At 45.1% G+C, this 25298-nt stretch overlaps 1 protein-coding gene across 1 annotated transcript in view; it reads left to right on the top strand.

The window, feature by feature from the left end:
- Positions 1 to 506: 506 nt before the first annotated feature.
- Positions 507 to 25298, top strand: part of LOC146822290 (protein LEG1 homolog) — a 179117-nt gene continuing 154325 nt past the window's right edge. Inside the window, exons 1-2 of the mRNA XM_085613381.1 lie at positions 507 to 859; positions 3709 to 3795. Coding sequence (XP_085469507.1) covers positions 541 to 859; positions 3709 to 3795 — 406 coding nt within the window. The 5' untranslated portion in view covers positions 507 to 540. The remainder of the gene's footprint in view (positions 860 to 3708; positions 3796 to 25298) is intronic.

Here is a 25298-nt window from a genome sequence, read left to right as displayed (position 1 = left end):
GCATGGCGGCGCCGCGCTCACCCCTCACCCCCCCCAGCGCTGCGGCGGAATTCGCGCCGCAGCGAAGGGGTTAAACTATCGTTATGGCACTGCCTGGCACTGCCTGGCACTGCCAGCAGCGCCAGGATTGACTTAGCGCAGGGTTACTCGCCGCCCGCCTGCCCATTAGGAGACCGAGGTTTGAGCCTTTGCTCAACCCTCGCTCTCCTAATGGGCATGCACCAGCCTGAGCAGACACTAGTGGGCATGACTGGGCACGGAGCCCCATGTCTGAAAATGCCTGTCAGTCCACATGAAACTGGACCGCCCACCCCCTTCAGACTCTGAAGGGGGTGGGTGGTCCGATGTCATGATGACTGACAGGCATTGTCAGTTCTCCCTCGGCCTCTCTGAACTTAAGTAAACTGATTAAACTGAGAGGTAACCTAAGTTCAGAGATCCCGAGTGAGCTGCGGGTGTGGGCGGTGCCGGGCCAGAGTGCAGTCAATAAAAGCCGCTGCCGCCCCGGCCCTGGCAGTGCCCCCGAGGCTGGCACACAGGATGGCGCCTCCGTCTGTCCCAGGGGTGTTGGCGCTGGTTCTTTTCTGTGTTTTGATTTTCGGGAGCGCCGCAGAAGCCGCGGACCCTGCTTTAGAGAATGATTTCCTCCCGCACTGGCAGCAGACCCCGGGAGACCTCGACTCTTTCGGAAAACAAGATAACCACGCGGTCATCGATCCGTGGACATATCTGGACAGAATGGGGATGTACAGAACTCTTCTGAATAACACTTATAAATATTTCGCCATTTTGGGATTGAATGAAACTGACAACGTGTTATGGGGTCTTCCCCTCCAGCTCGGGTGGCAGTTTGCAACAGGTAACCATTCAGAAAATAGGAAATATCTGGGAGAAAGTCATAGTTTTGTTAAATAATGTTTAACTGAATCGAATATCAGACGTAATGTCCCTTTGTCTGAAAGGACGTTGAAGATTCTGAACTTGCACGAATGTTAATTGTTATTTCAGGATGTGACGCACCCCGAGTCAATCCCCACCTGTCTATATCTTCGGCAGCTCCTTCTAGTCTTTATCACGCGTTCAAGAGTCATTTCTGTGTCTCACTCTCCTTTTTACCATATTAGGGCGAAAGCGTGTTTTCTTCATTTCCCTCCATTCCTGTGCATCGCGGCGCGCGGCCCATGTCTCGTTCGATGCCCTCAGCAGGCTCTGGTTTCAGAGGCCCTGAATTCTGCGTCCAGGTAGTTAGAGTTGTGCCTTTCCCGTGACGAGCATTGCTCCGACTGTCCTAGAATCCCCAATGCGGCCGGCTGAGGCTAGCACACGTCATCGGGCTTCTAGCAGCTACATAGGGGTGTGGACGTGTGCATCGATGCTTGTGTAATACGTTTGATGTCTTCACTTAGATTTTTATGCCGTTCTATTGCATTTCTAAATAAGATATTAACCTGGAACAATCCGCTTGTTTTGTAAAGTGCCGCGCACAAGTAACGGGTCCATTTCTGATATATTGTCGCTTTATGTTCTGGCATTTGTGTAATCTTGCATGAAAACTGAGAAAATACCAAACACAACGAGAAGATGGACAGAGAGCTGACACTTTTCAACCACTCACCCCCAGTCACAGATCGGGGTTTATTCCATCATTCTTTTGCTCACTTTGCCGCCCCAGTTTGGACCCAGCCTTATGCAAATCAGTCTTGACCCTGCTCCTCATGGGAACAGTCCAGCCCGAACTACCAGGGCAAGTCCTCCCTGAAACGGAAACAATCATCCTGGGGCCAGTTTTGGGGTGACACCCCTCATCAGTGAGGCTAGATCGAATCCAGTGGCACAGCGAGCAAGGGACCTAGGTCTGGGCATACCCAGGGCCACTTAGGGCAAACAAAGCAGACGCGACAAGATTTCGGACGGAGCGCTGTAACTTTTGAACCAGTCACCCCCGTCAAGAGGTCCAATCCATCGTTCGTTTGCTCACTTTGCCGCCCCAGTTTGGACCCAGCCAGAAAATACTGCACGCCGAACAAAGCAAAGAGAACAATTGATGCAAGGGTGCCTGCAGGACTGACACCTTCCTGCACAAAACAATCCTGCGAGGCATGACCCTCTTTCTACGTGTGCTGCAGAAAGAGGAAGTAACAAGGCAAAATAAAGATATTTCCCCTTGTTAAAACATTCTAAATCATGCTACAAACGTCCGTTCTTCGTGGCAGCTCCTATTACAATGGTGAGTCTGCTGCACTGCTTCCAAGGGCCACCAGATGTACTACACAGCTGTGCTTTCACAGCACACAGCTCGGTCCTGCATTATAATTGTCCAAAATGTTGAGGCCTTGGCAAGTAAAGTCAAGTGCCAGATCCATATGCCTCTAAGTTGCTATGAAAGAACTCTCATAACAAACTTCAACTCAGTCAGGAATTCACCATTTAGGGCTCTCTACAGCTGGAAAATCAGCATTTTTGCATTGGGACTGGGCATCAAGACTATTGAAAATACAAATATCTGCTCTACTACAGTTAGATTGCCAATCTCATTCATTCAGCTTCTAGCCTGAGTCCCGGCGAACTCATCTAGCGCTAAGAGGTTGATTTCAAGTAACTAATTAAATAGCGGTCTCTACAGAAACAGCTGTATGCGCAAGGATTGCCCTTGCAGGTGGTGGATGTCGATTGCGTCCAGTAAGTAGATCACTCTTAGGTAAACTGCAGCAGGTCAAAGCTGCTGCTGATATTCAGGATGAGGACAAGGCCTGGGGTTTATCAGGACCTGCTGACTTTGATAGTCGCCAAAATCACAGGGGATGCGGAGGCTCCGAGTCGCCGCAAACAGAATCAGTCATACATTTACCACCGGGAGAAGAATTGCTCTGGTCCAATGCAGCCACCTTCCGCACGTGATGCCAGCGCCCGCGCTTACTGCTGCCAGGCATAATACTGAAAAGATATTCATATCTCTGGGACATATAATGGAGTTAATCATGGGCGCTGGTAGTAACGGCGTGAGAGGTGCTGGAACACCCACAAAATAATGTACAAGTTTGAGTTAACACTATTAAATTTACTTTGACGATATAGTCATAGTCAATTTTCTGGATTGAATATTAGTCTAGGTCAATTTAAACATCTCACTGTGGCAGAACATCCCTTATGGCAAATATGTGTGGAATATTGTTTGGTAAAATTGACCCTTTTGGCCAATAATTTGAGATAATTACTTGTGGGAAAGACCTCACCAACCAAGGTGGTCAGTGGGCTTGTTTGCTGCTATTTCTGGCTGGTAAAGTTGATTTTGATTCCCAGTTAAGCCCTGTGTTTATATTGCCCCACACCAGACGCACATTTAGATCGTTTGCGTGCTTGTGCATAATATTGCCAACATCTCCAAATTTTGTATGGGTCATTGGTGCAGCTGCAATTTGCACTGACTTAGCAGTCCCGCAACACCATTTAGTAGCCATAGGTCACTCCAGATGCTAGCGAAAATGTCAGAACAAATTAACACCTTTGTAAATGCAATTTATCTATACTGGCCTCCAGTATATCTGGGGGGCTACTTCAGTTGAGACAAGTTTAAAAATACTTAAAATACTAAATTGTGGAAGGTCATATTTGGTAAATGAAGACTCCTAGCATAGTGCATCACTGTATTCTTCCTGAAAGCAAATGTATTTTCTCCTTTCAATGCTTGTTTTCTGGTTTGTGTTTCAGGCAGATTGGATGATCCTTCAAAAAACACAACCTGTGGCGACAAATCTGGAGACCTGTACTCTATATCTCCTTGTAGCTGGTGGGCTTGTAAGTATCTGATGTAAGGCAAATTACAGACTGTGTTGAACACTGTAGCACCATGTTTATTCCGTGTTCACCAACATTCCATGAAGTAAACTTGGACAATTTAATATAAGTGCACTTTTAGGATTGTCACGTTACTTTTCTCAAAGGCTCCTAATTCACCTGTTCAGAGTTATTCACAGAGGGTCATTCTGCAAAGGACAAATAGAAGCCTCCTTAGCAAAAGCACTTTTACTCTATTGAGAATATATTTTCGCCATGGAAAAGGGTCTTCTGACTTCAACATGAGGATAATCCATTCCCCTTCCCATCCAGGAACAGGATTTACTTACGTCCTTGGCTGGGTAAATCTACATCCATCTCCAGAGTTGAAAGAGTGCAGGGAGCCATTTGGGAATACTCACTTTCCACACTTTGACTGGGATTTGATACTGTGGATTCCTCAGCACTCATGGAGGACAAATACACTATTAAATCTAGTTACGCCCACTGTGAATCCGTTCGTGAATTCATGCTGGCCAAGAATACCTTTGTGAATTTGGATCTATACGTTTTTCAAGGTTCGGACAGATATTTGTCTACCTAATGTAAGTAGCATATCTGTCTAAAAAAAACAAAAAACTGCCTCACAACATTTGGACCTGAGTTTTTCGGATAGCCACAAACCAAATACACCACTCAGATTAGAACGGCAAAGTCACAAATTGGAGAAATCATGTTCTACCCTACCATTCTCTGGGGACCTCCACTGTGCCTCGGCTATTATGAGTATCACTCTTTTAAAATACGCAGATTCAACATTTTTGAACAAGATGAACTTACAAAAATTGTAAGATGTTTTTCAAATGGGCAATAACAAACTGTTATCTCTGTAATGTATTGCCCTTTTGAAGACGGAGATACCCACCAACAAATGTTCCACTTGTCGATCATTTCAACAATGCTGGATGGAAGGAGAAAGTTATGTTATGGACCATGCGTGAGTTGATCAAACCTGTGTTTTGCGGTAGTCATGTGAACAGCGTCTTGTCTTAGAAAAAGGCTGAGTGGATAAATAAACTAAGCATATTCATGTATTCTTTATTGACCAATTAATAACAATCATTACAATCATGGAAAGTAAAAACAACAGGTTTCATAAAACAGATTCATTAAATAAGTTCATTACAAATATTGTGGTAGAAATAGCATACCATAAAAAACATTTAAATTGCATGAAAATATCATAAAACAATATTTCATTCATAGACTAACATGAACATTTCATATAATTACTGATCAACATGTCTCTATATATTGATAAAACCATCATACGATCAATTTTAGCAGTCTCTCTCAGCCCAATACCTAAAATATCTTTGTGCAGTCCCATGGGACGAGCTATACATAGAACTGTACCATATTGTGTCCAATTATAATCATTTGTAACTTAATGTATAAGTGCATTTGTGTTTCTTAAGAGATCTTTTATGCCTCGGATCTTACAATATCAACAATATTAGATATAATGACATTTTTGCTAGTTACATTATCTGTATAGATAAGTCAACATGGTTAATAATACGGCCTCTTTTTATTCCTCTAACATGACCAACACTTCAACCTGAGTTAGGTTTTTCTCAGCTAAGAGGATAATTAAAAAAAAACACTTCAAGGTTCACAAGCATCTATTATTGAATTTGCCCAGACCTGATAGAAGTAGAAAAGGTGTTGTCCATTTGAACACTGAGCCGCTGATCTGCAAAAGCAGAGCTCCTGTTTGTTCTTTGTAGCTTTATTGAAGTGAAGGATGGACATTGGATTCTTTGACCTCAAAAGGAACCTGAAGGGTTTCACTTCACCCTCTATCTCAAAAAGCCCCACTGGCTACCCATCCAGAAGAGATGCCAGTTCAAGGTCCTCATGCAAGCATACAAGGCTCTACACAACCAAGGACCATCCTACATTAACCATCCACAGAACTTCCACCTGCCCACAAGACACCTGCTCTCTGCTTCACTTGCCCTCACACCCCCACACAATTCTTCTCATACATCACTTCCAAAACCTGGAAATCCCTGCCCCTCCACCTCTGTGCAGCTTCCTTTTCTGGTGGACTTCAGAAAGAAACTCAAGACCCTTCTTTTCACTGGAGACACAGCACCGCCAGCACCCAGGTACCACTAACGGTGATAGCGCTGAGCCACTCAAATGCTGATTGATTGATTGATATTTAATGACATTGGCTAGCTGGATCATTGGAATGTCTTAAATGATGTTTTGTGGTAGAGCAATGGAAGCTCTAACAGGTTTAAACAGGTGCTTAAAAACCTATGCAAGCTGCTGATTCTTAAAAACCTTTCACAGCTTGACCTCAACTTGACTCCCAAGAGAGACAAACTTATAGACTTACTTTCTGAATACCTGCCAACTGATGCCTGGCTACAAAATTGGTCACAGTGACCCAGGCGGTAGCTTCAGAACATCACAAGTTTCAGTTAATAGGAATTTAACTTATAGTTCCATAGTGCACACTAACACAGTCTTCACCAGTTTGAGTCACAGCTACAATAGTCTATTTTTAACAAGGGACTAAGAGGAGTAGACAGCTTTAATACAAGCTCTCATGGCCTTATTCTTAAACCATAGCTTTTGTTGAGGGCTGATTCGACTCTTTCAGTCATGCATCTTCCACCGAGATGTCATTTGTCATAACAGAAGATAGTCCGGAAAATTGCTAACATGGTACTTACAATGCCTGAAACAGGAAGATCCAAACCACCTTTGCCTAAAGTCATCATTTGGTAAGCTATTTTAGGATCCGACCTTTCTCTCTGCACTTCCTGTTTCTTAACAATAAGGTATCGTGCAGGGTTAATCTGTAATTGATGGATCTTGCTTGAAGTTGCACTGGGTATTTTTTCTTCCCTTGGTCATATTTCCCTCTAGGAGACAACAGATCAGGATCAGTAAGCTCATATTCCAGGGAAACAGTGATGACACTAATGGAGGGAAAACATCACAAGAAGAAATGAAAGACGGAGAAGTGAAAATAAACCTCTGAGCATTATCCTGCATACCCACTGTGAGAAGGTGGCCTGATATATGTTGTCCACTAGTTCTAGTAGGCACCTTGTATCAGTCCAAACACCCCTTATGGTGATAGGTTAAAGACAACCTTATGTGAAAGCTATCCTAGTGGTAGATATGGAGAGCAGCTTTCAGGCTAAGTCTTGAAGGAATGTAAGGCAGCTTGTTTTACCAGTCTATAATCTCTTGAATGATCAAATGAAAAGACAACCACATCAGGTATATATTTAAAATATATGTATTTAAGATAACACACACCCCTCTAGTCTCTTTATGAGACTGGAGTTCGAAGTACTTCAGTTACAAGTGTTTAAGCATCAGTAAAAGCACAAATACACGTTTGGTGCCCTAGGGGCGTACCAAACCATATACTTAAAAAGTGATATAAGAACCACGACTGAAATAGGCAGTATGCCTATTGCCTCTAGAATCGCTGGGACCCCAAGGAACCAACCAAGGTAGTGACATAGGGGATCCACGGGAGCCGTATGCAGTGTGGAAACACAACCGCAGGTTCCTATTACTTTGGGGAATGTCGCGGTTGGAATTTTAAAGATTAGGTACACTTCTAATCAAACTAGGACCAAACCCTTTTGGACTTAGACAGTTCTAGGGTTAGCACCCATGAGAGCACTGGAGTACTCGAGTTACCTCACCCAGGGAAGCCAAGTGCAGAGGTGTCTTTTGATGTCGGGTCGCGTCATCGATTCCAATGGAAGTCTGCAAAGAACTGATGCTGCCGTGAAGAGGAGAAGTGTCCGGAGAGATCCAAGCCTGGATCTAGGATTTAAGGAACCTGAAAGCAGAGGGGACAGAGTCTGGGTCACTTGCCAGTGACCTAGGGCAGGATGGACCAATGCCCACAGATGTCGGGTGCTTCAGGTGAGTTGACGGGTGTCTTGACTCTTCAGCCACGAGGTCCAGCAGGCGTCAACGAAGTCCACGAGCCGGATTCGAGCTGCCCCATGAAGTCTGTCGAGTGCTGCGGTGTTGTCGACCAGAAAGGAACCAACAAGCCTTGGCAACAGCAAGTCTCAGGAAATCAGAGAAAGGACTGCAGTGCAGACCAGCAAGGTCTGATGGACTCACCCAGCAAAGGTAAGTAAGAGCAAGACTGGAACAACCAGAAAAGTCCAAACAGAAGTGGAGCTGCCTTCGTGGGGACCTGCTAGCCAACGGGCTAGTGATCGCGAAGGTGTCTTGAGTCGTCGCACTTGGAGCTGGCCCACGGGGTCACTCGTGGAGTGGAGGCCAACAATCTTCAGTGCAGGAGGTGCTCAAGGCTGGGGTTACTCGGAGCCCAAAGCACAACTTCGAGGATGACCAGGAAGGTGTTGCTGCAAAAGTTCACGGTGTCCAGGGGTCATGGTTCCACGTTACCCACAATGGCCATGGGCCTCAGCTTTGCTGTGGACTCAGGGTAGCCTCGGGGAAGTCTAGAAATCTACCTCTGGTGATGCAGAGACTTTTGCGTATGGCAGGAGCTTCAGTAATGCAGACCGGTCAGTTGCTTCTTTGGTGCCTGCCAAGCAGGGGAGTCACTCCTTGACCCCAAGGGAGATTGCTTCCGTCTTCTAGTCGTGCTAGAAAGTCGAAGGCCCAGGATATATGTTTCAGAGGTACATCCAGGGTAATCTAAAGTCCTAGGGACTGGATTCTTATACTTATACTAAGTTTAGGGGATGGACTAACTCTAAGGCCCCACCTATGGGTGGGCCTGTGGTGGGGGTGGTTACACCCCTTCCCCTTTGTCCAGTTTCACACCAGAGTAGGGGCTGAGTGCCCCTGCAACCGGTTTGCACAGGGCTATGCACAGGGACACCTTGTGTGCCCCAGGCAGTGTCTCAGAAGCATTCTCTGAACGCACCCACCCTGCCCCAATACACATCAGCCTGTCTGGGGAGGTGGTTACACCTCCCTGTGACAGGAAACCTATTGTCCAGGCCTCCCCTGCCAGAGTTTCCCCTAGCAGCAGGAGGCCAGACCCGTGTCTGTGGCATTGGCATCCATTTTGTGATGCCAGGGCTTTGAAAAGATTTAACCGGGTTAAGCCAGTGTGAACATGTCTCTCCCTCTAGAAGGGTGGAATTCTACCCCCGCTGCCAGAACTGGCGGGGGGTAGTATTCCAAAGCGTTTGACACCAAACACGACATGTTTTGACGCAGCCATCCCAAAGTTAGCATTTACCGCGAGGTTATAATGCACTTAAGAGTATATGGTATGGCTGTATCACAGAACAGCCATAAGGAAGTATTTCCGAATGCTGCAGAGGGGCTTAGCTCATGCTTGGGCACCCTCTCACATAAAACCAATCACTCTGCCTTCACGATTGTCAAGGCCTGCCATAGGAGTGGCTTATAGGTTTATATGTGTCTGTATAAGGTAGTGATATAGGTAGCCTATATCACAGTAAGGGGTGCAAGCACACCCTTACCCAGGTTGCAGTAGCAGACCTGTGGTGTCATTTTTGAGTGCTTCCTAGGGGTGGCATAATACATGCTGCAGCCCCTGGTAGGCCTCTGAGGTACCTATGCCCTAGGTACATAGTACACCATATACTAGGGGCTTATAAGGCACTCCAGAATCCAATTAGATATGTACTTAATGTACATGGAAACCATTTTAGAGAGGAAGCAGCTAGGCTGTGGTCCTGATTAGCAGGGACACAGCCAGACTTAGGTCGAAAAACAGTGAAACACCAGAAAAAAGTGGGGATACCCATGTGAAGCAGATCCTACTCTCCTACTCAACCCCCCCCCCCCCCAAATGCAGGGACATTAAACTAATCATAACCAGTTGAGTCTTCATGTTCTAAGTGGAAATACCTAAAGAGTCCATCTGCATTGGCATGGTTACTCCCAGGTCTATGTTCCACTGTAAAGTCCATCCCCTGTAGGGAAATGGACCACCTAATCAGTTTTGGGGTTTCACCCTTCATTTATTTTAGCCATAAGAGGGGCTTCTGGTCTGTCTGAACAAGGAAGTGAGTACCAAACAAGTATGGCCTCAACTTCTTCAGAGCCCAAACCACAGCAATGGCCTCCCTCTCAATGGCTGACCAACGTTTCTCTCTAGGGGTCAGCCTTCTGCTTATGAAAGCTACTGGCTGATCCTGACCTTCTTCATTCAATTGTGACAGTACAGCCCCATCCCCAATTCAGATGCATCAGTTTGAACAATGAACTTTTTGGAGTAGTCAGGACTCTGCAGAATGGTAGCAGTACACGTGGCCTGCTTCAGGTCATCAAATGCCTTTTGACAGCTAGCTGTCCACTGAACCTTTTTGGGCATTTTCTTAGAAGTTAAGTCATTCAAGGGTGTCACTATTGATCCATACCCTTTGACAAATCTCCTATAGTACCCAGTCAGGCCTAAGAAGGCTCTCACCTGAGTCTGGGTAGTTGGAGCAGCCCATTCCATTATGGTCTGTATCTTGCTCTGCAATGGTTGAACCTGGCCTCCACCTACAAGGTGTCCCAGGTACACAACCTGACTCTGCCCTATCTGACACTTAGTAGCCTTGATAGTTAGGCCTGCTTTTTGCAGGGCATCCAAAACATTCCTTAGGTGGACTAGGTGATCCTCCTAGGTGGAGCTAAAGACAGCAATATCATCTCGATATGCTGCACTAAAGGCTTCCAGGCCTGTGAGAACTGTATTCACCAACCTTTGGAAAGTGGCAGGTGCATTCTTCAAACCAAAGGGCATTACCACAAATTGGTAATGCCCACTAGGGGTAGAAAATGCTGTTTTTGGCTTTGAATCATCAGATAGTCTGATCTGCCAGTAGCCAGCTGTCAAGTCAAATGTGCTAAGGTACTTGGCTGAGGCCAAAGTATCTATAAGCTCATCTGCCCTTGTTATTGGATGGGCATCAGTCCTAGTGACTGCATTGAGATTGCTTCTGTGGTCCACACAAAACATCATCTCTCTTTTTCCACCACTGGTGTGAGGTTTTGGCACAAGGACCACTGGACTAGCCCAAGGGCTATCTGAGGGCTCAATCACACCCAGATCCAACATTTTCTGGACTTCTGTCCTTATACAGTCCCTGACATGGTCAGGTTGCCTATAAATCTTATTTTTAATAGGCAGACTGTCCCCAGTGTCCACTTCCTGAGTGCATCAGGTAGTCTGACTTGGAGTCAGTGAAAACATATGACTGAACTGATTGAAAACCTGTCTGCAATCAGTTTGCTGCTGGGCAGTGAGACTGCCTGCCAAGGCTACACCATCCACTGACCCATCGTCAGGGTTCTGTGAGAGGAGGTCAGGGAGTGGGTCACTCTCTTCCTCCTGTCCCTCATCAGTTGCCATGAGCAAGCCCATGTCAGCCCTGTCCACATATGGCTTCAGCCTGTTGACATGGAGAACCCTATGGAGACTCCTAGGGGTTCCAAGGGCTACCAAGTAGGTAACCTCCCCCTTCTGTTCAACAATAGTGTGGGGTCCACTCCACTTGTCCTGGAGAGCTGCTGGGGACACAGGCTCCAACACCCACACTTTCTGTCCTGGCTGATAAACAGTCAGTAGAGCCTTTTGGTCATGCCAGACTTTTTGCAGTTCCTGGCTAGGCTCAAGGTCTTTGTTTGCCTTTTTTATATACTCAGCCATCCGGGAGCAGAGACCAAGTACATAGTCCACTATGTCTTGCTTTGGGGGCTTGAGTGGTAACTCCCATCCTTCCTTCACCAAACACAATGGACCCCTGACAGGGTGACCAAAAAGAAGTTCAAAAGGGCTGTAGCCAACCCCCTTCTGATGCACCTCCCTGTATGCAAATAAAAGACAGGGCAAGAGAAGGTCCCATTTTCGCCTAAGCTTCTCTGGGAGTCCTTTGATCATACCCTTTAGGGTTTTGTTAAACCTTTCAACTAAACCATTGCATTGTGTGTGATAGGGTGCGGTGAATTTGTAATTCACTCCACACTCCTTCCACATAGCAGTTAAGTAACTTGACATAAAGTTTGCATCTCTGTCAGATACTACTTCCTTTGGAAAACCTACTCTTGAGAACTCACTCAAGAGGGCTCTTGCCACTACAGGTGCTGTAGTGGTCCTTAGGGGAATAGCTTCTGGATACCTGGTGGCATGATCCACTACCACCAGTATAAACCTGTGCCCAGATGCTGTTTGAGGATCCATGGGACCAACAATGTCAATCCCAACCCTCTCAAAGGGAACCCCCACCACAGGTAGTGGTATCAGGGGGGCCTTTGTAGTGCCACCTGAATTTCATGGGCTAGTGTCAGTAGGAAACCCCTAAACTTCAGAGGTATAACCATCCTCCTGGATGCACCAGGCTTGGGGCCTCTACTCTCTGAGTAAAGGAGTCCATCATCCCAATAAACTTTATGGGTGCCACTAGCATTCCAAGCAGCCTCATCAGCAGCTTGCTGTCTGAGGGTTTCAAGAGAGGGGCAGGTTTTCTGCTCCTGGCTCAGGTCAGACCAGGAAGGGCCCCCTGTCCCCAAGAACTCAACCTGATCAGGATAAACCTCCTCTGGGACAGTTCCTTCTTCAGGCTCAAGATCATCTCCCTGAGGAGACTGATCAGTTTCCTGAGTCAGGTGGGAAGGCTCTGCCTTAATCCTACTGCTCCTCCTCTTGTGAGGCACCTGGTCCATTATTCCAGAATCCAGGGCCTGTCGAACATTTGACATTTTTGCCTGTGACCTAGTCACAGCAAAGACATGTGCAGGGATCCCTAACATTTCTGCATGTGTCCTGAGCTCCACTTCAGCCCAAGCAGAAGTTTCCAGATCATTGCCAAGCAAGCACTGTACTGGTAGGTCTGCACTTACCACAACCTTCTTAAGGCCAGTTACCCCTACCCAGGATAAGTTAATAACTGCCAGAGAATGGTCTGTTCTGACATTGCTAGCATTGGTCACTTGGTACATTTCACCAAGTATAATCTGCCCAGGATCCATAAGATCTTTTGTCACCATAGTGACACTTGCTCCTGTGTCCCTGAATGCCCAAGCTTCTACTCCATTAATTAAAGGCTGCTGTCTGTATTTGCCCAGGTTACTGAGGCTCACAAAGGGGGCCATATCCATGCTCCCATCACTGACAAGCACAGCCTGAGTTGGTACTCTGACTAGGCCAGAGTCCATCTCAAAAACCAGGGTCAACCTCACTACACCCTTATTCTGTGTATTCCCACCACCAATTGTAACTGTACTAGGGGGAACAGGTGCCTTAGGGGCATTGGTGGTGGTTAGAGTATTTTCTTTAGCCTTGGTGCAGTCACTAGTCCAGTGAGTTTTCTGTTTACAGATTTTACACCAGGGCTTCTTTTGGCCTTTTCCCTTTCCTGACTGGGAATCCCCCGAAGAAGATTTTTGGGGCCCTTGTGAAGACTTCTGGTCTTTACCCATGTCCCCACCCTTATCAGAGTTTTTAGAATCATGCTTCTTAGGATCACCACATTGGTTCTGTACTTTTTGCCTCACCCTGGTTCTGACCCATTTGTCTGCCTTCTTTCCCAATTCTTGGGGAGAGGTCAGATCAGAGTCTACCAGGTACTGGTGCAACAGCTGATTTTGACAGTTATTAAGAATCTGCTCCCTCATTATCAGATTATACAATCCTTTGAAGTCACACACTTTACTGCCCAATAACCAACCTTCCAGAGCCTTAGCAGCACAGTCAACAAAGTCAACCCAGTCCTGATCCTGTGCCTTTAGGGTATCTCTGAACTTTAACCTGTATTGTTCAGTGGTTAGGCCAAACCCATCTATCAGAGCACTTTTCAAGACTTTGTAATCATCAGCATCCTCCTCTCTTACAGTGAGGAGCTTGTCTCTACCTTTGTCTGCAAAGGAAAGCCATAAGATTGCTGCCCACTGACCTTGAGGGACCTTCTGTACTTTACAGGCCCTCTCCAAGGGGCTTATCAGCAACGATATCGCTAAGCGCACTTAGCGCTTGGATAATTATCGTCGGTTAACGTGGATTGAAATCTCTGCGATAGCGTGCTATTAGCAACGCTTATCTCAAAAGCGATAAAAATCCTTGCGCTAACTGCCTAACGTGAGATTATCGCTGGAAACCCAGCGATAATCTCACAAAATGTGGCGTTAGCTTGTTGATAGGGCCCCACAAACTTAGCCATGATATCCACCTTCCATAGGATATCATGGCTAAGTCAGTCCTGAAGCAGGCGTAAGGAAAGTAGCGATAACAGGGGTTATCGCTACTTTTCTTGCCGCTATGCTTCATAGCGTAGGACTTGATGATAGGAGAAATGTCGCTTAGCGACATTTCTCCTGTCTTGTCAGGTCAGGAACGCCCACTTTGCATCTTATCAGAGATGCAAAGCTGGGCGTTAAGAATTCTTGCGCTAATGCAAGGTTTCACGCGTTAGCGTGACCTTGCTAATTAGGCGATAAAATTATCGCCGCTTTTTGTCCGAAAATGGCCGCAAAAGCAGCGATAATTTTCTATTGCCGCCTTGTAAATATGCCCCCAAAGCAGTTAACCATTTGTGGATGTCAACCCCACTCTGGTAGGGAGGGACAATCTTACTTAGGTTTCTATGGTCATAAGATCTCTCCCTATCTCTAGGGAAATTGCTGCCACCAAGGGACTCTAGTCCCTCCTTTTTACTAGCTCTGTAGAGCTCCAGGGCTTCCCTACCTAAGGCCATCTGCTGCTTTCTGAGGTTGAACTTGTTTTGCTCATACTTCAGCAGTGTCTGTCTCCTCTCCTGGGAGGTTTCCCTCCCTCTATTAGAAGAAAACGAGGTTCCAATAGAGGAGTTAGACTGAATAGATCCCCTTGACAGAAATCTATCCCTTCTAGCCCTGTGTTCAGGCCACCAGGAGGAATGAAGGAAGTGGCATTGTTGCCCTCATCCTCATCCTCATCCTGATGGTCTGTGTCCACCAGAGTCTGGTCATTGTCACCAGTTTGGTCAGCATTAGAGTTACGGTCAGGGGAGTTTCCACCCCTGGACCCATTCTCAGGTGCTGCCCCGCCCACACTGTCTCCATCTACAGGCCCACTAGTACTTGTGATATCATCCCGTTTCAGTATCTGTATAAGATGCTGTGTGGATGGACTTTTGCCTGTCTTCAGCTTCCTAATGGTGCATAAGCCCTAAGTCTAGAAAAGGAGAGATCCTCATACTTGTAGGGAAGGAGCTCACTGGTTCTAGGTAGGGACTCAGAGGTTCCTGGCTGGTTAGACATTACTAATGTGGTGTGGTGTATTGCACTACCTACACTAGTGTGGCCTACTAAAGTCTCTTGAGTTGTAGACAGGGTGTGCTATCCCTTAACACACAACTCTAAGTTCAGTAGAACTTACTTTAGCTAAACTTGATATTATATGTACCTCAGGTACCTTTAGTGGTTTTCAGTTGATCAATTCAATTTAGATTATCTGGTAAAACCAGTGGTCGAAGTGGGGAAAAAAAAGTAGGGGAACTGTGAGCGGAGAATCAGAGGGCGGGAATAACCCGAGAATGGGGTCAGTGGGCGGAGTTAGAGGTGTGGCCAGGATTGGCAAACATCCCAATCTTTAGTATTTGTTTGGCATTTCACTGACCAGTTACAGCTTATTATGTTTTGTAATTCAACCAATGGATACACATGATTATTTAACGATTAATATGAGTTATTGACATTAAAATAAATTCACAAAGAGGGATATGTTTCTAATCACAGAATGTCCCAAATATGCTTAAAAATGGAAGCACAAGCCATTTGTTTCCGAGCCATGGATTTTCTGCCGTCAGCAATATACACAGCGACAATCAATTTTACGTGTGTAAATCACTATATAGGAAATGTTACATAAGACAAAGGACTACAAGATGTAGGAGTCACATGACAACCATATTAGTAGGCAGTATAGTTTAATAGTGATTGATCTGGAGAAACACAAACTCAGAATTTAAAACTTAATACCATGATTGGGGGTTCTCTTTAATAATCATTATTGATTTCTATCCAAATGAACACTTTTTGCAACATCAGGATAATCAAAGGCTTAGGGAAAAAACCATAAAGCTCTAGTTTATACCTTGCAGTTTGTATGCAGCTCTAAGATGAAAGTTAATAGCTCACTGTTCTTTGTTAGGATTTTAACTTATAAACTGCAAGTAACAAAAGGATCTTACTGACAAAAGCAGTAACCCACTGACCTATTTACAATATGTGCACTTTGTGATGGGCATGGTACATTTCATTGCAGAAGCCCACTAACCCATCTTTCCCTGAGTCAAAACTTCCACTAGACAAAACTCCGATCTCTCTCTAAGAAGAAGTTTATTCGCCGGAGTTATCATGACATTTTTATTATTGCTGAAAATTGCTGTAGGCCAGGAAGGAGGCAGCAAGTGCTTTTAAAACCATAATTTACAACGCCCCCACTCAAAGTCAGCACCCGTTGCAGTCACACCGGTCGCACCACCCTTGAGCCAGCTCTTCTCAGGGGTCCTGTGACCTCAGTGACAGTCACTGTTGCTCTAGGGTCTGCTACTTCGTAGGCCTGCCCGCAAGACTGGAGATGAACTTCAGTATGGATTGTGGTGGGCACGCCTTCAAGGTGAACCCACACTTGCCACTGCTAGGGTCCACCTACTGGTGCTAAGATACAAGGGCTTTTCCGGTTTTGCAGGGCCTTCTAAGGTCTAGCATGGCAATGTGCTCCCTCAGGAGAGTGGTCTGGGGGACTGTTCATGAAGGCTGAACCTGGTTCCCTAGGTCTAAATTCGGCAGCTCTGCCCCCAGTGCTACATCCACTCCCTCACTGAACACCATACTGCCCCACTGAGAGAAATTAACACTGCCTTCAACTACAATCCAATTTGACCTGCTATAAACAACTGGATGCGACTCAATTCAAATTACGCACTCGGCAAGAGCAATATGCTGCCTAAAGGAAAAAGTAACAACATCCTGGAAAAAGCAAACATGAAATGAAAGATTAAATAAAGCATGTGAAATGTAAGCAGAAACATCATGGTGAACTTAACGCTTTTACATTTATGCAGAAATCAACAAGTATTTTTGCCTGAAAACTACTGGGTCCTTTCTTTGCCTGAAAACTATAGGGCCCAGAAAGGACCTATTTCAATGTCCACTGCTTATATGCTTACAAGACGTAAGCAGTATGTGTTGTGTTTACCTCTTATTGTCCTCGCGACTCGCGACAGTTGAGGATTTCACCTTAGACTGTCAGACGCCTCTCGGTGTCAGGGCTTACTTGAAATAAACTACATCTTAACCTTACCTGCTTCCGGTGCCTTCATCTTTACAGTATGGTTTAAAAAGACCACCGGGCATATTATCAAGGACGGCGTTAAAAATGATCGCCGGTTTAGCGGCAGAAAACTGCGGCTACAGCTGTGATAATGGGCTTGATAATATGCCCTTGAGAATTCCAACAGAAGCCCATGTTCTGGTGTGAACCTGGGCTTCTATTGGAGTTCTCTAGGGAATAATATCAAGACCATTATCACCGCTATAGCGGCAGATTTCTGCCGCTAAATCGGCGATAATTTTAATGCCGTCCTTGATAATATGCCCCCCAATTCGTTAACACAAAGCCGCCGTACACATTTTGTTTTCCAATCCACCTATCAACCAGGTATTGCAGTACCTCCAGGTTTGGTGCACTTCCCCACCGGGGAAAACAGCGCTTCACTGGCAAACTCAGTAAAGTGACACTAATGTTTTTGGGGTTTGAATAAAACCAATCTGGCCACTTTAAGAACACTCCGTCTTGTTTTTTTATTGATTTTTCATATTATGAACCTTTTATTTCCGAGGCTGCACTTTGGAATAGAAAAATGTCAAAACGGCATTTCCAGCAAAAGTAGTTTTCTTTTTTGCATCCATTTCACAGGCGAACAAATGAACAACAGAAAGAAAGAGGGTGAGAACCATTTCTTGAGTCATGGTTTTCGGTAAGTGAGGAGGAGTTAGACAGACAGAGAGGGAATAGGAGTAAGAAAGAGGGTGGGTGGGGCAGCTGCCAACGGCAGATCAGAAGCGGACACTGTCCATGTCTCGTCTGGGCAGGAAGCAAGAGGCGGAGACCTTTCCCTTCCCTGCTCCCCACCCGTCCCCGAACAACCACTAACGCGAGCCTTCTCTAAAGCCGTGGATATTTCTGACGTCCCGGGACGCATGTTCAAAATAAAAAAGTAGGGGAATGGAAGCTATAGAATTAAAGAAGTAGGGGCATGCCGTGCCCTGCCGTTCCTGCCCACTTCGACCACTGTGTAAAACAATAGCAAGCTGGAATCCCACGCGCTGCACACCAATGTGAGAAGGTACCCTGATATATGCTGTCCACTAGTTCTAGTGGGCACCTTGTATCAGTCCAAACAACCCCTTATGGTGATAGGTTAAAGACAACCTTATGTGAAAGCTATCCTAGTGGTAGCTAAGGAGAGCAGCCTTCAGGATAAGTCTTGAAGGAATGTAAAGCAGCTTGTTTTACCAGTCTATAATCTCTTGAATGATCAAATGAAAAGACAACCACACCAGGTATATTTTTAAAATATATGTATTTAAGATAACACACACCCCTCTAGTCTCTTTATGAGACTGGAGTTCGAAGTACTTTAGTTACAAGTGTTTAAGCATCAGTAAAAGCACAAATACACGTTTGGGCCCTAGGGGCGTGCCAAACCATATACTAAAATAGTGGTATAAGAACCACAACTGAAATAGGCAGTATGCCTATTGCCTCTAGAATCGCTGGGACCCCAAGGAACCACCCAAGGTAGTGACACAGGGGACCCACGGGAGCCGTATGCAGTGTGGAAACACAACCGTGGGTTCCTATTACTTTCTATGCGGAATGTCGCGGTTGGAATTTTAAAGATTAGGGACACTTCTAATCGAACTAGGACCAAACCCTTTTGTACTTAGACAGTTCTAGGGTTAGCACCCACGAGAGCACCGGAGTACTCGAGCTACCTCACCCAGGGAAGCCTGGTGCATTGGTGTCTTTTGGTGTCCGGTCGCGTCGTCGATTCCAATGGAAGCCTGAAAAGAACTGCTGCTGCCGTGAAGAGGAAAAGTGTCCGGAGAGATTCATGCCTGGATCTAGGATGTAAGGAACATGAAAGCAGAGGGGAGAGAGTCTGGGTCAATTGCCAGTGACCTAGGGCAGGATGGACCAATGCCCACAGATGTCAGGTGCTTCAGGTGAGTTGACGGGTGTCTTGACTCTTTAGCCACGAGGTTCAGGAGGCGTTGATGAAGTTGACGAGCTGGATTCCAGCTGTCCCACAAAGTTTGTCGAATGCTGCAGTGTCGGCGACCAGAAAGGACCCAACAAGCCTTGGCAACGGCAAGCCTCAGGAAACCAGAGAAAGGACTGCGTTGCAGACCAGCAAGGTCTGATGGACTCACCCAGCAAGGGTAAGTAAAAGCAAGACTGGAGCAACCAGAAAAGCCCAAACAGAAGTGGAGCTGCCTTCGTGGGGACCTGCTAGCCAGCAGGCTAGTGATCGCGAAGGAGCCTCAAGTGGTCGCACTTGGAGCTGGCCCACGGGTCACTCATGGAGTGGAGGCCAACAATCTTCAGTGCAGAAGGTGCTCAAGGCTGGGGCTACTCGGAGCCCAAAGTACAACTTCAAGGATGACCAGGAAGGTGCTGTTGCTGCAAAAGTTCACCGTGTCCAGGGCTCATGGTTCCACGTTACCCACGATAGCCACGGGCCTCAGCTTTGCTGTGGACTCAGGGTAGCCTCAGGGAAGATGGGAAATTTACCTCTGGTGATGCAGAGACTTCGCCGTCCGGCGGGAGCTTCAGTAATGCAGACCAGTCAGTTGCTTCTTTGGTGCCTACCAAGCAGGGGAGTCCCTCCTTGACCCTAAGGGAGATTTCTTCCGTCTTCTAGTCGTGATAGAAAGTCAAAGGTCCAGGATATATGTTTCAGAGGTTCATCCAGGGTAATCTAAAGTCCTAGGTCCTGGATTCCTATACGTATACTAAGTTTAGGGGATGGACTAACTCTAAGGCCCCACCTATGAGTGCCCCTGCAACCGGTTTGAACTGGGCTATGCACAGGGACACCTTGTGTGCCACAGGCAGTGTCTCAGAAGCATTATCTGAATGCACCCACCCTGCCCCAATACACATCAGCCTGTCTGGGGAGGTGGTTACACCTCCCTGTGACAGGAAACCTATTGTCCAAGCCTCCCCTGTGGTTTATAGGCTTATATGTGTCTGTATAAGGTAGTGATATAGGTAGCGTATATCACAGTAAGGGGTGCAAGCACACTCTTACCCAGGTTGCAGTAGCAGACCTGTGGTGTCATTTTGGAGTGCTTCCCAGGGGTGGCATAATACATGCTGCAGCCCCTGGTAGGCCTCTGAGGTACCTATGCCCTAGGTACATAGTATACCATATACTAGCGGCTTATAAGGCACTCCAGAATCCAATTAGATATGTACCTAATGTACATGGAAACCATTTCAGAGAGGAAGCAGCTAGGCTGTGGTCGTGATTAGCAGGGCCACTGCCAGACTAAGGTCTAAAAACAGTGAAACACCAGCAAAAAGTGGGGGTACCCATGTGAAGCAGATCCTACTCTCCTACCCCCAACTACAATTCACCTCAAGGTTTCTGTAAAAGAAGTAACACATTAATGAATCTGTTTTTCAGACATCAAAGAAATGTCAGGATCAGTTCTGCAGTGTGTACTACCACCCCTAAACTATTCTTTTAGGGAATTTGAGTGCCATTTAGAAGATCTTGCTGGTCAACCCGCCACAAACGAGGACCCATTGGCACCAATAACCATGTCTACAAACAAAGAAAAAAAATATGGAAAGGAGGTATACAACCCATCATCTCTCTACTTAGCAGTAGGTAGAAGTACCCGAAGTCTTTAATACCATTCCTTATGAAAGAAAAGAAGGGGGAATACCATAAATAAATCTGTCTTTTCTGAAAACCAGAGAAAAGGAGCTTCAACTTTACCAAAGATACCAAAAATCTCAGGAATGTACAACAAACAATTTCATAATATTAAGAGCTGTTAATAATTCCATTTTTATTTCTTTCTAGACCTCAGTTTGTCTTTTCTGGTTTTGGTAAAAAAAAAAAAAATCTCTTTCTACAAGTCTCCTTTCTTACTCTGTTGGCCACAATGCATTTCCACGCCCCCACCAAATTTCAACATTTTCATCATGACAAGTTAAGCTAAAGGTTTGCTGGCTTCAATGTGTTGTACAATGTGGTGCTGGCGAGTAGAATAATCATCTGATGTTTTATTTCTGCCCAATGAAATGTAGGAAGGAGGAAGGAAGAGCATATTGTACTGAAACAAAAAGTAAACATGTGCCAGACCTTCAAAGAAGATAATCTATTCATTGTTTGCTCAGGAAGTGAGTGAAAAGGGAAATATATGAAATTAATAGGAATACTGAAAGACCTTGCTTTTCTGTATCAAGGTGTAGTCAAATTGATATAGGTAGAGGAATTTTAGAAGTTTTTGTTGGTATTTTATTACTAACTACAACTAAGGTTTTCAGTATATATAAATTGTAATCTTATACACCAGCCATGCATTTTTCTAATTGGGCACTCAAGTATTAGAAACACCCAAACTGTGATCGCAGTAATACTTTGTTAGCCTTTCATAGCAGCACAAACCAAACACTGGCTAGACTGCCTGTTCCTTTTGGAGGTGCAATGAAAATGCAACCCTTTCATTAGTTGATTATTGATTATCTAAAAAAAAAAAAGTAGAGTTGAGTGATTTGGGTTAGTTTAGAGTGCCTCCCAGTAACTGGTAACTGGGTCCATCAAGTTGAATCTTGCCTTATATCTAGACTTATGAACACAAGTGAATTAGTCCACCATTGTAACAGGCACTACACCCCTAGTCCCCTTCATTCACAATGGCACACCCTTCCATCCCCTATTCTGTATTGGAGTGCAGGTGCCGTACTGATATTTCGTGGTTGTCTAGGGAACTGAGGATAATTGTTTGACTCAAGAAGCATTGGAGACACACCAACACAGGTTTGCTACATTGGGTGCAATCTCAGATTCTCTGCAGTAAGCAACACTGTTCTTTTGAATGTAGAGCACCTAGATTGGAAAATACTTTGGTTCTATTAATTCTTCTGGTGGGGTGGACTCCCTGGATGGGTTACTGCAATGCTTAATTACAATTGGTCTGGTGTTCCCACATCCACATTTACCAGATGCTAAAGCACTTGGTCTAACCAGCCAGGCACATTGAGCTGATAAATCTATATGTTTCAACCTCAACTCCCCTCCTTGGCCCTTGCCATGCCTAAACCTCTCCTACAGTGAGGGAGGAGTGTAGAAAACCACCAGCCAGTCCACAGCCTGCCTTGTCCTTTGATACACTACACACCTCTTGCATCATACCCACTCCCATATCCCACCTACTCATGGCAGGCAGTAAAGAGGTGCATTAATGTTCTTGGAAATGTGTCTGCATGGTTATTTCCAATCCATGAGAATTAACTTAGAATAGCCTGATTTAGATGCATGAACATCAGTCAGAAGTGTTATTTCCAGCCACATGGTATCTAAGCACTCCTCACGTATAATCTTAATTGAGGCCAAAGAGATTCTTTTTAGTTTATGCATTGTAGTGCTGTACAGTCCTTACAATTTCCGTCTTAGCAATTTGAAGCCCTTTTTTCGCATAATATTTGCTTCTTTTAGAAGTAGCACAACTTTGCTCTCATAAGTAAATATGCCAATCTACAACAGCCTAATGTAAATTAGGGAAAACTGAACAGATTTAGTATGTGTGGGACGTAGGCAGTGGGCACATTGATGAACCTGATGATAATCCAAGGGACGCTTAATAAGTGGCCATTATGGTGATCATGTTTTTATTTTACCAGACTGTTAAAAACCCATCATCACTATTGAATTATGTAACCGTCAGATGAGTTTAATTTGTAAAATATGTACGTGAAGAAGGCTTGCTCCCTGAGCATTGATACGCCTTCACCATTAAAATGCAACTCCTGGGTATTAAGGACAACATTACAGTAGATGAAACATTTACTAGATCTAGACGCTGTCACAAATGGAGTGAAACCAGTTCCTTCAACATGGCTTCACGGCCTTAGGAAGAAGTGACTAAAACATTTTCTTTGTACGTTTCGTTGAGAGATGAACTTAAGAGATAATTGCTGATGACCAGCAGTGTCATGACCTTAGCTTGAGCAAACAGAGCAGGTTGAGGATCATCACGCTTGCATATAGGCCATCAGTCACAGCTGCAAGATAGATTTGCAGTTTACCAAGCCCTCACCAGGTTACAACCGTGGACACAATGCTGGACTTCCAAACCTACCTGAGGCAGGGACTGAACAGCGGTAAGGTCAACCCTTGCTCAATACCTGCCACCAGGAGGAAGAGGAGGATGAGAATACACAAGAGAAGGTTGTTGTGTGTCACAGGGAAACTGCTCTGCTGTCTTGCGCACTGCCTAATGTAATTGGGACTCCCTGGACAACGTTGTATGTGTTCTGCCATGTTTTGAGAGTAAATGAGGATGTCAACGGTACACACAACTATACAAACATCCAGTAAATCTTGTAAGACCTCATTTATAAAATACTGAAATGCTGCTGGGGCATTACAAAATCCAATGGCATGCATGTATACTCAAATAACCGAAATTTGGTTTGGAAAGCTGATCCTATTCATCACCTTCTTTTACACAAATGAAATGGTATGCACCTCGCAGGTATAGTTTTGTGTACACAGTGGACTTCTTAACCTGATAAAATCAGGGGAAGAGGATATCCATTCTTGACAGCAACCTTATTCAAGGCCCCATAGTCTATGCATGCCCTTAACTCGTCATTTTTCTTCAGTTAGAGTGATGAACATGCAGAGGAGGTGGACTGGCAAATGAATCCCATGGCGAACTCATCCAAATACGCTTTCAAGTGATGTGTCGCAGGTTCTGAGAAAGCAGATATGTGACTGCAAGGAAGTGCTATACCTAGAAAAAAATCTTTGTGGTAATCATATTTCTATGGGGAGGTAGTTGGAGAGAATTTTGCTCATGAAAAACATCTCAAAACTCTTGATATTCTACTGGATTTTTTGTAGTACATCCTTGTTTCAGAGCTGCGCACTTCAATGGAGATAAAACTTTCGGTTACTGACCAAAGTGGGACAAGGTGTTTTGACCAATCGATGAGTGGCTTGTGAAGCTGAAGCCACCAAATGTGGATGTCTTAATGAGATCAAGGGGCCTCTGTATGCCCATTTGCACATACTAGAATATTAGAACAGCTTGATATTGAATCATTCCTGAAGAGAGCTCGGAGCCACCCACAGCACTAACTAGTTCCGGTTCACTTGCCTTAACACAAGGTAAATGCAAAGAACTGGCCAAAGCTAGATCAAAAACATTTCCTCTAGCCCCAAAATCAAAGAGTATGGGTAACACCTTCTTCTATTGATTTCAAAGTATTAAAGTAACTGTTATTGAAAAATGTTGTGGGGCCATCTGTGAATGTTAGCCAAAAATTGGGGGGTCTTCATGCAGACCTTACCCAACTCGTTTTTCCTTGACGCCAGCCGGGCTCACTAGGTTAACTGCATCGAACAAGACATTACAGCAACATTTGTTCGAATCCCTTATGGTCAGACAGCACACTCATGATTTAAGTGCCCTGCAATATCACAAAACAAGCATATATTTCAACTTTTTCTTCGATCTCTTTGCTCTATTGTTAAAGGATCCTTTAAAATCCCTATATGTGTAGGTTCTGCATTATGCTGATTTTTTATCTTGATCTCTCTACATCCCCCCCCGCCGGACATACCACTAATAATTAAGGTTCCCCTCAAGGGCGTTTTCCTTTGTGTTCAATTAACCTGTGATCTGACCGGACAATTATCTCAATGAACTCAGAACATTTTGATTGAAGATTCACAAGGTGTGCTAAAGGATCTTTCAAGTCATCTCAGACCCCTTTAACTGAGGGAGGTTCTCTTCTCTTCCGGGCATTGTGTTACATTAATCAGTTTACAAAAGGTTATAATATAAGTCAAAAGGTCCTTACTACCCTGAAGTTCAATAGCTCATAATCACTAGCCTGAACAAAAGTGTGTTTAGCAAAGAGGCATCCAAAGTCATGTAAGACAGAGTCATTCTTTTCAATGGGTGGAAGAGGCCTATTAGCAATTGTGCCCCCGAGATAGAATGATCAGGAAGGATCAGAAGACAATAGTGCAAGGAGTTTCTCGGTAACTCAGGAGGTGAGTGCAGGGACAAGGCCAAGTGCTGACTCTGGCAATAGATTAGGGTTGGGCAGTAAACTCAGGTCTGCTGGCGGAGTTCACAGAATTTGGAGAGCGGAATTTGGAAATAAATCCACCTAGGCTGCATAGCAGAGTTTTCTGGCACACTCCACGAAGTAAAACACAATGCTGTTAAGCACTACC

This window comes from Triturus cristatus, chromosome 6, assembly GCF_964204655.1.
Source record: "Triturus cristatus chromosome 6, aTriCri1.1, whole genome shotgun sequence".
In the NCBI taxonomy this organism is placed as follows: Eukaryota; Metazoa; Chordata; class Amphibia; order Caudata; family Salamandridae; genus Triturus; species Triturus cristatus.
This window is presented reverse-complemented; position numbering and strand designations above follow the sequence as displayed.